General features: G+C 41.5%; 3 protein-coding genes across 27 annotated transcripts in view; 2 read left to right on the top strand and 1 right to left on the bottom strand.

Annotated features, from left to right (window-relative positions):
• LOC108013859 (modifier of mdg4) overlaps positions 1–10,495 on the bottom strand; it is a 30,271-nt gene extending 19,776 nt beyond the window's left edge. For 14 of the 25 annotated variants that reach the window (XM_036816681.3, XM_036816676.3, XM_036816678.3 and 11 more), the window contains exons 1-4: positions 10,338–10,495; positions 9,822–10,079; positions 9,615–9,754; positions 7,917–8,790 (exon numbers count right to left, since the gene is read on the bottom strand). In XM_036816681.3, coding sequence (XP_036672576.3) covers positions 7,917–8,790; positions 9,615–9,754; positions 9,822–10,035 — 1,228 coding nt within the window. In that variant the 5' untranslated portion in view covers positions 10,036–10,079; positions 10,338–10,495. Of the gene's footprint in view, positions 1–1,832; positions 2,248–2,298; positions 2,999–3,117; positions 3,221–3,316; positions 3,580–3,674; positions 4,451–4,872; positions 5,634–7,916; positions 8,791–9,614; positions 9,755–9,821; positions 10,080–10,337 lie in introns of those variants that run through there. The other 11 variants (XM_036816684.3, XM_036816683.3, XM_017079861.4 and 8 more) reach the window with 8 other exon arrangements.
• pre-mod(mdg4)-V lies at positions 7–960 on the top strand. The gene has a single exon (XM_017084155.4). It carries the CDS (start codon positions 69–71, stop codon positions 534–536), a length of 468 nt encoding a protein of 155 aa, XP_016939644.4. The 5' UTR covers positions 7–68; the 3' UTR covers positions 537–960.
• Positions 921–1,857, top strand: pre-mod(mdg4)-U. Its single transcript, XM_065866487.2, has 2 exons — positions 921–941; positions 976–1,857. The coding sequence occupies exons 1-2, from the start codon at positions 921–923 to the stop codon at positions 1,330–1,332; spliced, it is 378 nt and encodes a 125-aa protein (XP_065722559.1). The 3' UTR covers positions 1,333–1,857.
• Positions 10,496–12,287: the final 1,792 nt, after the last annotated feature.

Genomic DNA, 12,287 nt, shown 5'->3' with positions numbered 1-12,287 from the left:
CACAATGTGTACCCTCTTCGTCCACAGAAAGCAGCGTGGCCATCTACTCGGCCACTTCCCGGGGAAGAATGCAACTGATCTACGGCGGGCAGCCGTTCATCTTCGAGAAGACGCTGAAGCTATCTTCGGGGGAGGAGAAGCGCTTCTGGCGCTGCAACCAGTGGTGGAACCAGAAGTGTCGCTCCCGCGTCTTCACCATCAACGATGTCGTCTGTCCGCTTAACCGATTCCACACGCACGAGGAGATTGTGCGGCGCAAGAAGCGCGTGCGTCGAGTGCCGCCTGTGGAGACAATTGCCAAGATGGTCACCACCACAGCATCCAGGCAACAGCAGCAGCTGCAGCAGTCCCAGCAGCAACAAGACATTCAGCTGACCAGCGATGCCATCCTGACCAATGCTGGAGCCATGCTCGAGGACGAATCTCCGGCCACGATTGATGTCAGTGAGCTGGGAATGCATCTGAAGTACGAGGAAATCGTAGCGGATGTCACGGGCATTGTGGGAGCCACGCGAGTGGTCAGTCGACGGAAGTGAATGCCAACATTTTACGAAGATGACTGGATTTTTTCTTGAGGAAAAATCGCAGGGTCAGATTTTACTCCATAGAAAATTCGAAGCACCATAATTTTTTAACTTGCCACGTACTAAGAGCTAGATTCTTTTATTGAATTTAAAGAAGGCTAATTACAGTTATTAACCTATATAAAACACTTTAACTATTATTTAAGACACAAATATTTTTATTTTATTTTATTTTCCGAACTTCCCCTTTGATAATAGATGCATAATTTCATATGACATTTCTGAGAATCTTCTATAGATTAATTTCTGTACTTTCTGTCGACTCGACTCGTTTTACTCCCTTAGACGGACAAGCTAAGTTAGCAATTATGATTCAGCTTATAAAAACTTAAATATATGTATGTAAATGTAATAAACGTAAGCCCAAAACAGTGCATTTGAATCGTTTTAGAGTCCACGAAACTTCTTCAGCTGCAGTTTGAGTACTCTCCAACCTAAATCGCACCTTACTAACCAACCGGATCACACACTTTTTCTTCCAGGTGAAGCTCCCCAATTTTACTTCAGCAAGGGTCAGCGTGAGTCCATCAAGCTGAACTACGGCGGCCACAGCTACGTGAAGTTCATGGAGAACGGCCGCGGAACCAAGTGGATCTGTGCCACCCGCTCCACCACAAAGTGTCGTGCCCGCATCCGCACCACGAAGAACAATCGCCTGGAAGTGCTGCATGCCCCCCACAATCACGATCTTTCGCCGACGAAGAAAGAACGAGGACGACATCGTCAAAGGATGAAATCTGGAAAGTAATTGAGAGTAACTAGCAACACAGCCAACTTTTTACTAGGGGCTTTCTAGTATTGAAATACGATTAATTCCTTTTCAATGTGGTTCATATGATTTTTGTAATGCGAAGAATGATCTTATCAGACTATTTGTTTATAATATAAGCAAACTATTACTGAAGATGAAGAACCTAAATTTTGTATTTAAATTTTAAAAGCCGTTTTAATCATATCACTTTTAAAATATATTTTTTTTAGTTTGCCCTGAAAATGTGTGTTATAGCCAACCGTTTTTGCAATAACCTTAATTTTTGATTAACACATTCAGCCAAATGTTTGTCTTCTTTTTAAACTATTTAAGATACGAGATTTCTTAACTAACCATAGGTAGATTGATATATTTTCCATATCTTCTAAACAACGAGTTATAGCTCATAAAGTATATTTTTTTATTGATAGATATAACTTGTTTCGGATACCGAAACGCGTAAGATTTTTACCGCCATAAATAAAAATGCTGATGACTTTCGAAATGATTCAAACATTATAATCAATTGAAGAATTTAATTGATATATATAAAGCCCTCTTTGATGAGCTTCGAGGGTGAAGAGTTTTCTGCTTTCTCCGTACCATGTATTATATTGAAACACGAAAAGCACATCCAAGCACCCCCCGGGCATGTGATGCAAAAAGTTTTGACTTTTTTCAGGTTCTTCCTGCCGGCCTTAAGACAACTGACACATTGTCCACATGCTCTAGGTCCGACCAGCACAAGATAATGCTGATTCCAGGAGGTGTTAACTAGATTTTCCATACGGTCAAACCTACAGCTCGTAAGCTTTTTTGTCGCATCCATTGTTAATTTTGGAGTGCCCCGTAATGATTGTTCTTTTCCGGCAGGAACCTTTGGTCGCAAAATATGAATACGTGTCCCGATATCTGCAAGGATTCAATATCTAAGTATTAGATAATATTAAGCCAAATGAGAACTAGTTCCCTGAATTAAGATTTTTATTTCGACATGTGCGTATTGGCAATAGGTTGAAAATAGAAAGTTAAAATACAGTTTTCCGTAGTTTACAGTACAAAACGAAGCTCAATAAAATAAATTTCCACTGTTAGATTTTTATGGTTGTGTAAGTCAAACCGCAATTTGGACATAACATCAGAATAAAATACGAGATAGACCAGAAAAACCCAAAATTGGGATTTACTCATTTTGATGAGCACTTTCAGAATATGAAATCCAAACTGCGGTTACATTTTTGTGTACAGTGTTATCTTTTATGAAGGGGTTAGGTTGTCGCTGAAATTAAACAATTCAAATTAGTATTTAAACTAATATAATATCATTATGTCCTGGAGGAGTGTAGATCCTCGAAGCAGGGTTCGCACATCCAGTTGCTTCCTGGGCATGTGTCACAGAGTGTGTTGATCCGTCTAAGCCCTGTCCTGTTGTTTTTAAGGCAGTTAACACATTTTCCCTTCAAGCGAGGCAATCCCACATGCACAAAGTTGTGCTGATTGGACGCGGTGCGGATTATGTTGTCCGGGTTCTTCAAGTTCAGCTTACGTGCGGGCTCCACACTAATCACTTTTTCGGCAACCAAGCGGACCGCGGGTAGAAATTTTCCCACTCGATTATGTCGAACTTTTTGAATAGGTTGTATTATTTGTACAACCCTAACACCTGTAAAAGCGTAGAAGAATAAAATACAATTTAGTTCGACAATGAATTACTCAGCAAAATAAAGTTAATTACAATGAGAAAAAAATCTGTACGGAGTATAAAGAAAAAGGGTCGATGAATATTAGATAGCTATTTCAACGTTTATTCAAATTCATAGTTATAAATCCATATATCCAAGGGAATTGGTCCAGTTTGTAAGTTAAGCTTTACTTTGAACACTATCTGAAAGAAAATTAAAATACACATTAAATTTAAATTTTAGAATTCCTGCCAAAGTCATGTCAGCTACATGTATCTACTTAAGGTAGTTGCACTTACATTTTAATTTCCCTTTTTATCAAGGCGAGACTTCCAATCAACGACTCTGGGGACAAATGTCTTGAGCCGTTCGGGTGGCTTATGATTGTGAAATCCGCGGATTGATTTTATTGATTTAATGTGGGTGGTCAGCGCCGAAGTGCAGTGCACCTTTTTGTACATGGAGCAACGCCAGAAGGCCAAACATTTTTCTGGATTCCTGGTGTGGCATGTGAATGTGAATCCCTCGTAGACAAGTTTTCCTCGGTCGTCGTAGGTGAGCACTGAAATTAAAATACTGAGTTAGTAGATAGACACAGGAATAACACTTACTTTTCAAAATTTTAGCTGCAAATAGATCAGAACGAAGCACGATAGATTACATGAGTTCAGATCTTTATTTCACACCATCTTTTGAAGGCTTCATTTTGTTATGCAAAATCCTTCATTGGTAACATGATCCATTATTAAAAAAATAAAATTAGAGGCTTACAGCTATATTCACAATCTTATACGCTATACTTCAAATTAAATTCTGTTCATTTGATTTCTAGATCATAGTAATACCTGTTAACAATAAAAAATGCACACCCAGGCAAGCAGGGAAATAACCGACCATATAGACATAATCCTCTTCCTAGATATGTACTTTCCATAGCTGTTACTTAGTAACTACATTGCACTGCAGAGACCAGGTGGACTGTTTTGCCCGGTAGCCCAGCTATTCGTGCATGAGCATCATGGAGGCGTGCATCAGTTCGTGATCCGACAGCTGCAAGGTGGCCGCATCGCTGGCCAGCTGGTGTTCATCGATAAACTCTTCTTTTGGCTCCTCGAGCTGCTGTTGTGTGAAGCTGTGGGTTCTGGAAAGCTTCCTGCCGGTACTAATCGCTGCCATTTTGTTCCGCTGAATGATCTTCTGGATCTTCTCCGTATGCGGCTCGTGGTTATGAAGTCCTCCCGTTATGCTCTTCAGCTGACCGTTCTCCAGAACACATCGAGATCGACAGCGCAATTCGTGCACCTTCTTCGAGTAGTTGTGACAGCGCCAGTACTGTTTGTTGCTCTTGCGACTGTGGCAGTTGTACATGTAGCCATTCAGCACCAGACACGGCGTCGACCAGGGGCTCTCTATGAAGACCAGCTTGTTGAGATCTGCAAATTAAAAGTTTGAATGGTTAGTCAGTGCTCTATATTTGGGATGAGGGCTAAAATTTATGGAGTGGCCCTTTCCAAAATGAGCGCCATCCTTTGTTTTGGTCTCAGTTTATTAGGGGGTAAGTACGAATTACGTTTACAGAAGTCAGAAAAGTCTTAATCTAAGTTCGAGTGGGAGGGCCGATTTGCTGAAGTTGTCTTGAACCATTATAAAACTAGTATCATGTTTGGTTGACATAATAATTAAGAATCCTATGAATATTTAGGCAAATCTTGGCAACGTATAGGTAATCTTTGTCAAAATTTACATACTTAAATTATATGTTGGCAACTTAAGGTAAAATGTTTACTTAAAAACCTACCACTAGTTGCGAGAATGCCCCAATACAGTTTACAAACTTGATGAAGTGCACATGATATAAGCACAAAAATGAACAATTAACTGACTTCTTTTGAAATTAACTAAGAAATCTTATGATAGACCTAAAAAAATATCAGATCTATCATAAGAGTCAATATGATACCAGCTCTAAAGCCTCCGAGAAAATCGATTGATTGCTTCCAGTTTGGCTGTTAGTTCTTTTAAGAAATCGGCCCACTTCGAGACTAATACAATCTTAGGTGCTAGTTGACAACTCCTAGAGGGGCTTGGTCTTCAGCAGGGAACGGCGTTTGGCTTCCTCCGCCTGCCACCTAGCCTCCCGTTCTCGGTCCCGCTGCTGTGCCCGATGCTCATCCGCCTCGGCCTGCAGTTCCTCCTCCTCTTCCGCAGCGTCAACCAGGGCCTGCATTTCGATCTCGGTGGCCTCGGCGGCGGGCAGAAAGAGCTTGCAGTCTTTGCCGTCTTTGGCGGTCACAATGATATTGCTGCTGCCCAGGTACTGTGAGATCTTCGGATTCGACGTGCAGATCTCAATGTACTCCTCCAGTTCCTGCTCCACCTTGTAGAGCTGCCGTTGGCCAATCCTCGACGCGTGGGACGAGTGGTTGTGCTGGCGGCGGGCGTCGACAAAGCTACCATTCCGGGTGATGACCACCGCCTTGCAGCGCAGCTTGAGGACATCCGCACACCGCCAGGTGGTCTGTCCATTGGCCTGGGTAAGTTTCTTGTTGTAGATGTAGTCCCGGTAGACCAGCTGGGCATTCTTCTTCTGGCTCCGGATGAAACTGATCTCCGTATCTGCAAGTGGCGCGAAGTAAACCGAAAACAAAGAGGGGTGAAGAGAAGGCGGGGAAGTTGGTTTAGTGGGCAAAGTATTACCAAAGTTTAGACCTAATCTACAAAGTAAATATGTAAGGCTTAAGCGCTAAGCTAGGATCGGCGAAATAAAACAACGTTTAGTTAAGACTTTGGCTAAAAGCAGTTTATTGGCAGACAGCTAACCGTAGGACCCATGAGTATGATGGTACAGTACTAACTGGACCTGAAAACAAGACATTCTACAACTTACAGGAGCATTATCTTCTGGATTCACATAGCTTGGGTTTCAAGTTGGAATTATCACAAAACACAAGGGTAGAAAAACACCAGGCACTGTAAAGAGGGGGGCTTCATCCATTTTATCACCCCTATCACTTGACATCTTAGCTTAACACCAAAAGCACACTTTTTCACAGTAAAGAAATTACTAATTTATGAACAAAACAGAACATACTAATTCTTTTATAGTAATTTAACAAAACAAAACAAATTTGGCTTGGTTTTTCTGAATGGTTTTCAACAGTGTTGCCACTCTTCCAATTTCAGGGCTACCATTCCTAGCAGGGCTGCCAGAAAGTGGCAACGCCCCAAAGTTAGGGCTATATAAACAGCATTTCCAGATTCAATACAACTTTGAATTCTTTGCGATAATTGTTTATTTGGCTCTATTCGAATATTGATAGAAACCTTGATATTATATATACGATCTTAGGAACAACAGTTTTAATATACACGAGTGCCACAGAAATCGCTTAACGTCACTTGGTCTCGGTTTTTATGTGCATTAATTTAAATTTTACAAGTCTGCGATTTATGTGACACCTCTACACTGCATAGTTAAATAAACGAACAATCTAATTGTACCAGACATTCGAAAATATTTGTATATCTAAAATTTTATTTAGCGTAATTTATTCAGTATCCAATATTTATAGGATCGTTAACCTTAAATAACAAGTACAAATAGTATATTTCGCATATTAAAGCTGAATTATTAAATAAATCTCTCTAAACGTTCAATAAAAAATATCCTATCTTTCGACTACCCGCTTTCCGAGAATTTTAAAGAAACTTGCAGCACAGACACAAGAATCTATTTTTTGCGGCGTGTTAACTACAAATGTGTGCTTCTAGGCATACATATATAAAAATTCATTCTTATGCGACAAAACACGATTTGCCTACATTTATATAAAATAATTCCAGCTGCATGCATTACTTAAGAGCAAAACTAAGCCGAGCTGCCACCTACATTCGACTTCCCACCTTTTGAAATGTTTCGTATAGGAAAAATATTGGAAATTTAGGCAGGTAGACGGAATCTGAAACTAATACCCCGTTTTACTTTATGTACTTTCCAAATTTTGGCTGAATTATAAAACGGCAACACTCGCCGACCTATTTTTCCACATGAATAACACAATTGAAAAAAAAAAACCAAAAACAATGCACTATTATATTTTGCTAGTAAAGTAACTTTTAAGACTCGGCAATTAATGCCGTTGCTAGAAATGTGTCAGCAAGCTTTTACGTTGCTTCGACAAGTCTAAGCAACATCTTGGGTATGGGGATGGGGCTTCTAAAAACCACTGGCCACAACAAATCTAAGCTTCAACAGAGAACTATTATCAAAACAACATCGCGCATGCTCTGTAATAACGCTCTGATGAAGCAAGATTTTACTTCCCTTTGCGCGTTCAGCCCAAAAAATTTAAACAAAATTTTCAATCGTAAAATACCTGAAATTTAAGAAAATATATATGGAGAAAACATTCTACGGCTACTGGTTTTACCTTGTGTTATTGTAGTTCTTCAGGAGGTTCCAGGTTGCAGTTTCAACATTAGTTTCGTCTTGACAGCTTCATGGAATTACAACACTCTACTCACCTTTTTAACCAAATTTATAAAAGACCGCGTGATCCTGCCGTCTTAGCATTTAGTAATATGCTTTAGACAGCAGATCTGCCATGTGTTCTTTCGCGTTTTATAATAGAGCACAGGCTTACTTAACTATCTATTGACTAAGGTCAGTGAAGTATAGCTTAAATTTGCGTCAAGTCAAATTTAAACGCACTTTACTAGATTTTAAAAGGTCATGACCTCCGCTGGCAAAGTATTGGCTTAGAAATGGTACTTTAAAAGTACACCTTAGTAAAGGTATTTTGTAATGTTTACATTTCGCAGGCGGAAACCAAGTCCTTTTCTAAATACTATTTATAACTAATGGCAGTTGGCCATATTTACGGGGGGAGTTCAACCAACCTTGCGCCTCTGTGTTGCCCTGATCCGCGCTGGTGTCGACAAACGAGGAGTCACTGTAGTTCTGCGACTGTTGCTTGGCGACCGCCTTGGACGTGGTGGCAGTCACTCCGCCGCCGCTCGTATTCGCCGCCGACTGGTTGCCCGCATCCTCGTTCTCCGTGAAGTAGCTGTCGTCGTAGCGCATGTCCCCGTAGGCATCGTCCTCCACATAGGTGCCCTCGCCGTCGCCGGCGGCATCGCCATGGTCCTCAGAGTAGTCAGGTTCCGATTTCGTGGGTAATTCCATGGGGAGATCAATGTACTCGGCTTCCTCCTGCTGCTGCGGCTGCTGGTGGCGGACCTGCTGCGTCTGCTGGTGGAGCTTGGCCTCGGCCGCCGAGACCACTGCGGTTTGCACGGTGATCTGCTGCGGTACCAGTTGGGTGGTTGTCGTGGTTCCAGTTTCAGTGGCCGAATCGAGGGGGTCCATTACATTGGCGGAGACGCTGGTCTTGGAGCGCTTCACGCCGGCGCTGGAGGAGGCGGTGGTCAGGGAGGATCGGGCGGGACGTTTGTTTGTCGACACCAGCGTCGCCGTCGTTGTGGTTCCCGTCTGCAGCTGCTGCTGCGACTGGATCTGCTGCGTCGCCTGCTGTTGCTGCGGCTGCTGCTGTTGTACAATGGTGGCTTGGGGTGCGGCCGTGGTCTGGATGACGATCTGGGTGGTGCCCTTGGCGTCGTCGCCCAGTCCGTCGTCCACGGTCTCGATCTTGTAGCGGGCGGAGGCTCGTGGCTGCTGGCGCTGAACCCGCTGAGCCGGTATTTGCTGTTGTTGTACATGAGGTGCTGCTGGCGGCGGGCTTGGCTCTTGCGGTGGCTGCGGCGCAGGATCGTTCTGAAAAGAGGAAATTTCGGAAAGGTAATTAATAGGGATATCTTGGATTCTCCTATAAACAGCTATTCCTCTTTATATTTCTACACAAATACTCCAAACCGCGGATAAATAATTAAAACATTGCCTATTGCCAAACCAAATGTTCCAAAAATCTAACGGATTCTATGTGTACCCTGATAAGATAAAATTTTTATAACTGAAAGGGACTGGCAAATACTTCGATCTTTTTAATTTTTTTAGATTCTTAGTTTATTTTAATCCGTTTTCTAGGGTTCCCGAGCTTAAAAAAGATTTGAGCATATGTATATTTTGTTTTTTAAGTGAACTTTTGTAAACTATAAGCTGAATTAAAGATATAAAAGAATTGTTTACCGAAAATATTTAAAAATTATTACTCAGATATAAAAGTCTTGTATTACAAGTACTAACGAAAATAATCAGGATAAGCTTGTTTCCAACTGAAAGTTTTATCGTTTTTTTTATCTCCGGTACAAATTAATGTTTATGCTTTGGCACCGAATTCGCTGCGAAACAAAAACAACCACCCAGCCGTTGCCGTACAGGAGAGAGCGAGACAAATGCAGCGCGCACAACACCTACGGTTGTCCCGCTCTAACACGCTTGCCTTTTGGCATTTGGCTTGCGAGAAATTTCTCGGTACAGTCAAACCATGCTCTTATACAGACGCTCGCGCGTGTGTATGTATTGGGCGCGAAAGGCGATGCGCGGGTTGTTGTTTTTGCCGCCGCAGCTGTCCCCCCTCCCCCCGCCGATTCGCTATAGGGTCTATACCCAGTTCCCAGTATATGTACATCCATACTCACATCCGTTAGCCCCTTGATTTGCAGCGATTCCGCGGTGCTAATAAACGCGGGCAGGGCGTCCTGCTTCACGTTGACCTCGCCGCAGTACATGAATTGGATGAGGTCCTTCAGCGCGGAGTGGCTCACATTGTTCAGGAATACTAGAAAGAATGAATAGGGAAGTTCGTTATAATAGGGGTCCCCAGCGAAAGCAGCTCCAAAACTCACCGATGGCGTGGGTGTTCGACGGCATCTGGGTGAACATCTTGCGGAAGAAGGGCGAGCAGACGGACAACACCAGGCGGTGGGCCTTCACTATGTGCCCCTCGGCGGCCAGCGATACGTCCACCAGGTCGCCGCGACATAGCGACTCGTGGAAGCCAGCCGACAAATTCGTGTTGAAGTTGTTCCAGCACAAGCTGAATTGCTCGTCGTCCGCCATCTTGGACGAAAATCAATACTTTTCTGTATCTATGCGTTTGCTGGCTGCAGGCGAAAAAGTGCATTGCACGGTCGTTAGTCGAATGTTTTAACTGACCAACTGGCTGAAAACATTGTTTATAGCCAGCGGCGAGTGCCGAAAAAAGTTAGCAGCACACACAAAAAACGCAACGCAGCCGAAAAACAGGGAAATTTTCACGCGTCAGTGTATGTGTATGTGTGTGTCTATGCGAAATAAGTGGCTTTTATCTCACTTATAGGCCGCAAGATGTTGTAAATATTTGCACCAATGCAGTCACTTACCTATCTATTAAATATTTCTCATTTAAAATTAATATTCAAAGCCACGATAAAAACTTATTTTTATTCTAACGCGGACAACGCGCAGAACGCGTCCGATTTTTTTCAACGAAGTGGGAAGTGTGACCGCTCTGATCAATTATAATACCTCAATAGTACCCTTTCCGAAAATACCACGTCGTCTCGGGAATAGCGGGGTAGTTTTCTTCAAACGTGGCTGGCCACCCTAAGTCCAACTAACAGAGTACCAACACGCCATCTGTACCAGCGCTGTTAACAGCCCTAATGCGCCATCTACAACTTCGTTTGCATTCTTTTCAACGAAAATTGGAGGTGGACTTTAGGGATTGTGTTTTTTGTTTTTTGGTTTTCAGGACCTCGCTAGGAGCAATTTTTTTTGATATATCTAAAGTTAGTGAGCTTTAAGGGATTCGTAGCTCCAAGTTCCGAAAGAAATCTGGCGCTTTAGATTTTCCGCTAGACTTTTTCCAAAAGAGGTAGTTAATCTGGATAAGTTTAACATAGAATAAGTATTTTTCTACCCAAGTTTGTTTTAAAAAGCATGAAATTTTTCTTTTACTGAACTAAAACGGTTTGCCGTTTTTCTAGTATTTTTGCCATATCTTTCAAATGCTTGTTCTGGAATTTCAAGGGATAAATTTTAAAATTTGAATCGTTCGAACCAATATTCAGAAAATTGACAAAAAGTTAAAAAAGAACTAAATGATATAACTTTAAAAGTAGTATAGCAGCGTATTAGCGTATTAATTACCTTTATAGCGACATACAGCACGTGTTTGTAGTTATAGTCGTTTAGAAACTATAAGCCATTAAAACCATTTTACATACATTTTTGGGATATTCCGCCGAACTAGGTGGATTTTTTTTAATACAATTACTTTGGAAGTGAGCAAAGGATTTTAACAAAGGAGCGTGCTAATACGCGAATTATTAAGCAAGAATACAATTATGCCCGAACCAAATACAATTGCAATAACTTTATTTTTAGAACACCTTTCCATTGGTTTATGATGCAGTACAAACACTAAAAATACTGACCACAATAGATTTACTGTGCTGCGGTCACACTGCATTTTGGCATTTTAGCGTCACTCGAGTTGTACCATCGCCTGAAGTGGGCTCACTTCGATGCAATTCAATTTGGTAGCATATACTAAGCATTTGTGGTCTTCCAATTCCTTAATTTGTAACTTTAGCAGTGCTTTTTCATGAGGCATTTTTTCATGACAAATATATTTCTTCTATTTCTTTTCTTTTTCATGATGCATTTTTTCATGACAAATTCATTTCTTCTATTTCTTCGTGTTTCACACGAAATAATTTTCGCCGGTACTGAAACTGATTTTTAAAACCTAAATTTATAGTTAGAATTATAATTATTTTTAAAGCATTCCCTTTCTTGGGGGTTTATTTGGCTTCAATTGTGGCAGGAAGTTATAATAACGTGTAATTTTTTTTATTTAATGCTGTCCTAACGTGGACAACCAATAAATGTGATGATATAAGACATGATAAGTTGAGTACATCATGGATGGTGTCGTTGTCGTGGAACAGGTGGGCATTGGAGGCAATGCGAAGCATTTTATTTGCGAACGCCTGAATGATGTTCACCTTGGATTGGCTGGCTGTGCCCCATAAGCTTCCAAAACATGAATTTTATCCCATGTAATTCTCATCCCTTTAAGTTGTTCCTTGGCTTCAATTGTGTCAAAGAGTTCACTGTCAGCTTCCAAAACATGAATTTGATTACATGACCGTCAGTCTTCATGTTCTGTCTGGGTCCAAAACGGTTTGCTTTATGATGGACCGTTTTTCCGCCTCGGTTTGGCTCTGGAAAGCTTTAAAGATTCGATCCATCTCCTTTTTACTATCATTGGTAGCACGAATGAAATTGTCGAGATGTTGAGATTGTTTTGACGATGAAAATATATT

The sequence above is a fragment of the Drosophila suzukii genome, chromosome 3 (genome assembly GCF_043229965.1).
Source record: "Drosophila suzukii chromosome 3, CBGP_Dsuzu_IsoJpt1.0, whole genome shotgun sequence".
In the NCBI taxonomy this organism is placed as follows: Eukaryota; Metazoa; Arthropoda; class Insecta; order Diptera; family Drosophilidae; genus Drosophila; species Drosophila suzukii.
Note: the sequence above shows the minus strand (reverse complement) of the source record. Positions and strands in the feature narration are given on the sequence as shown.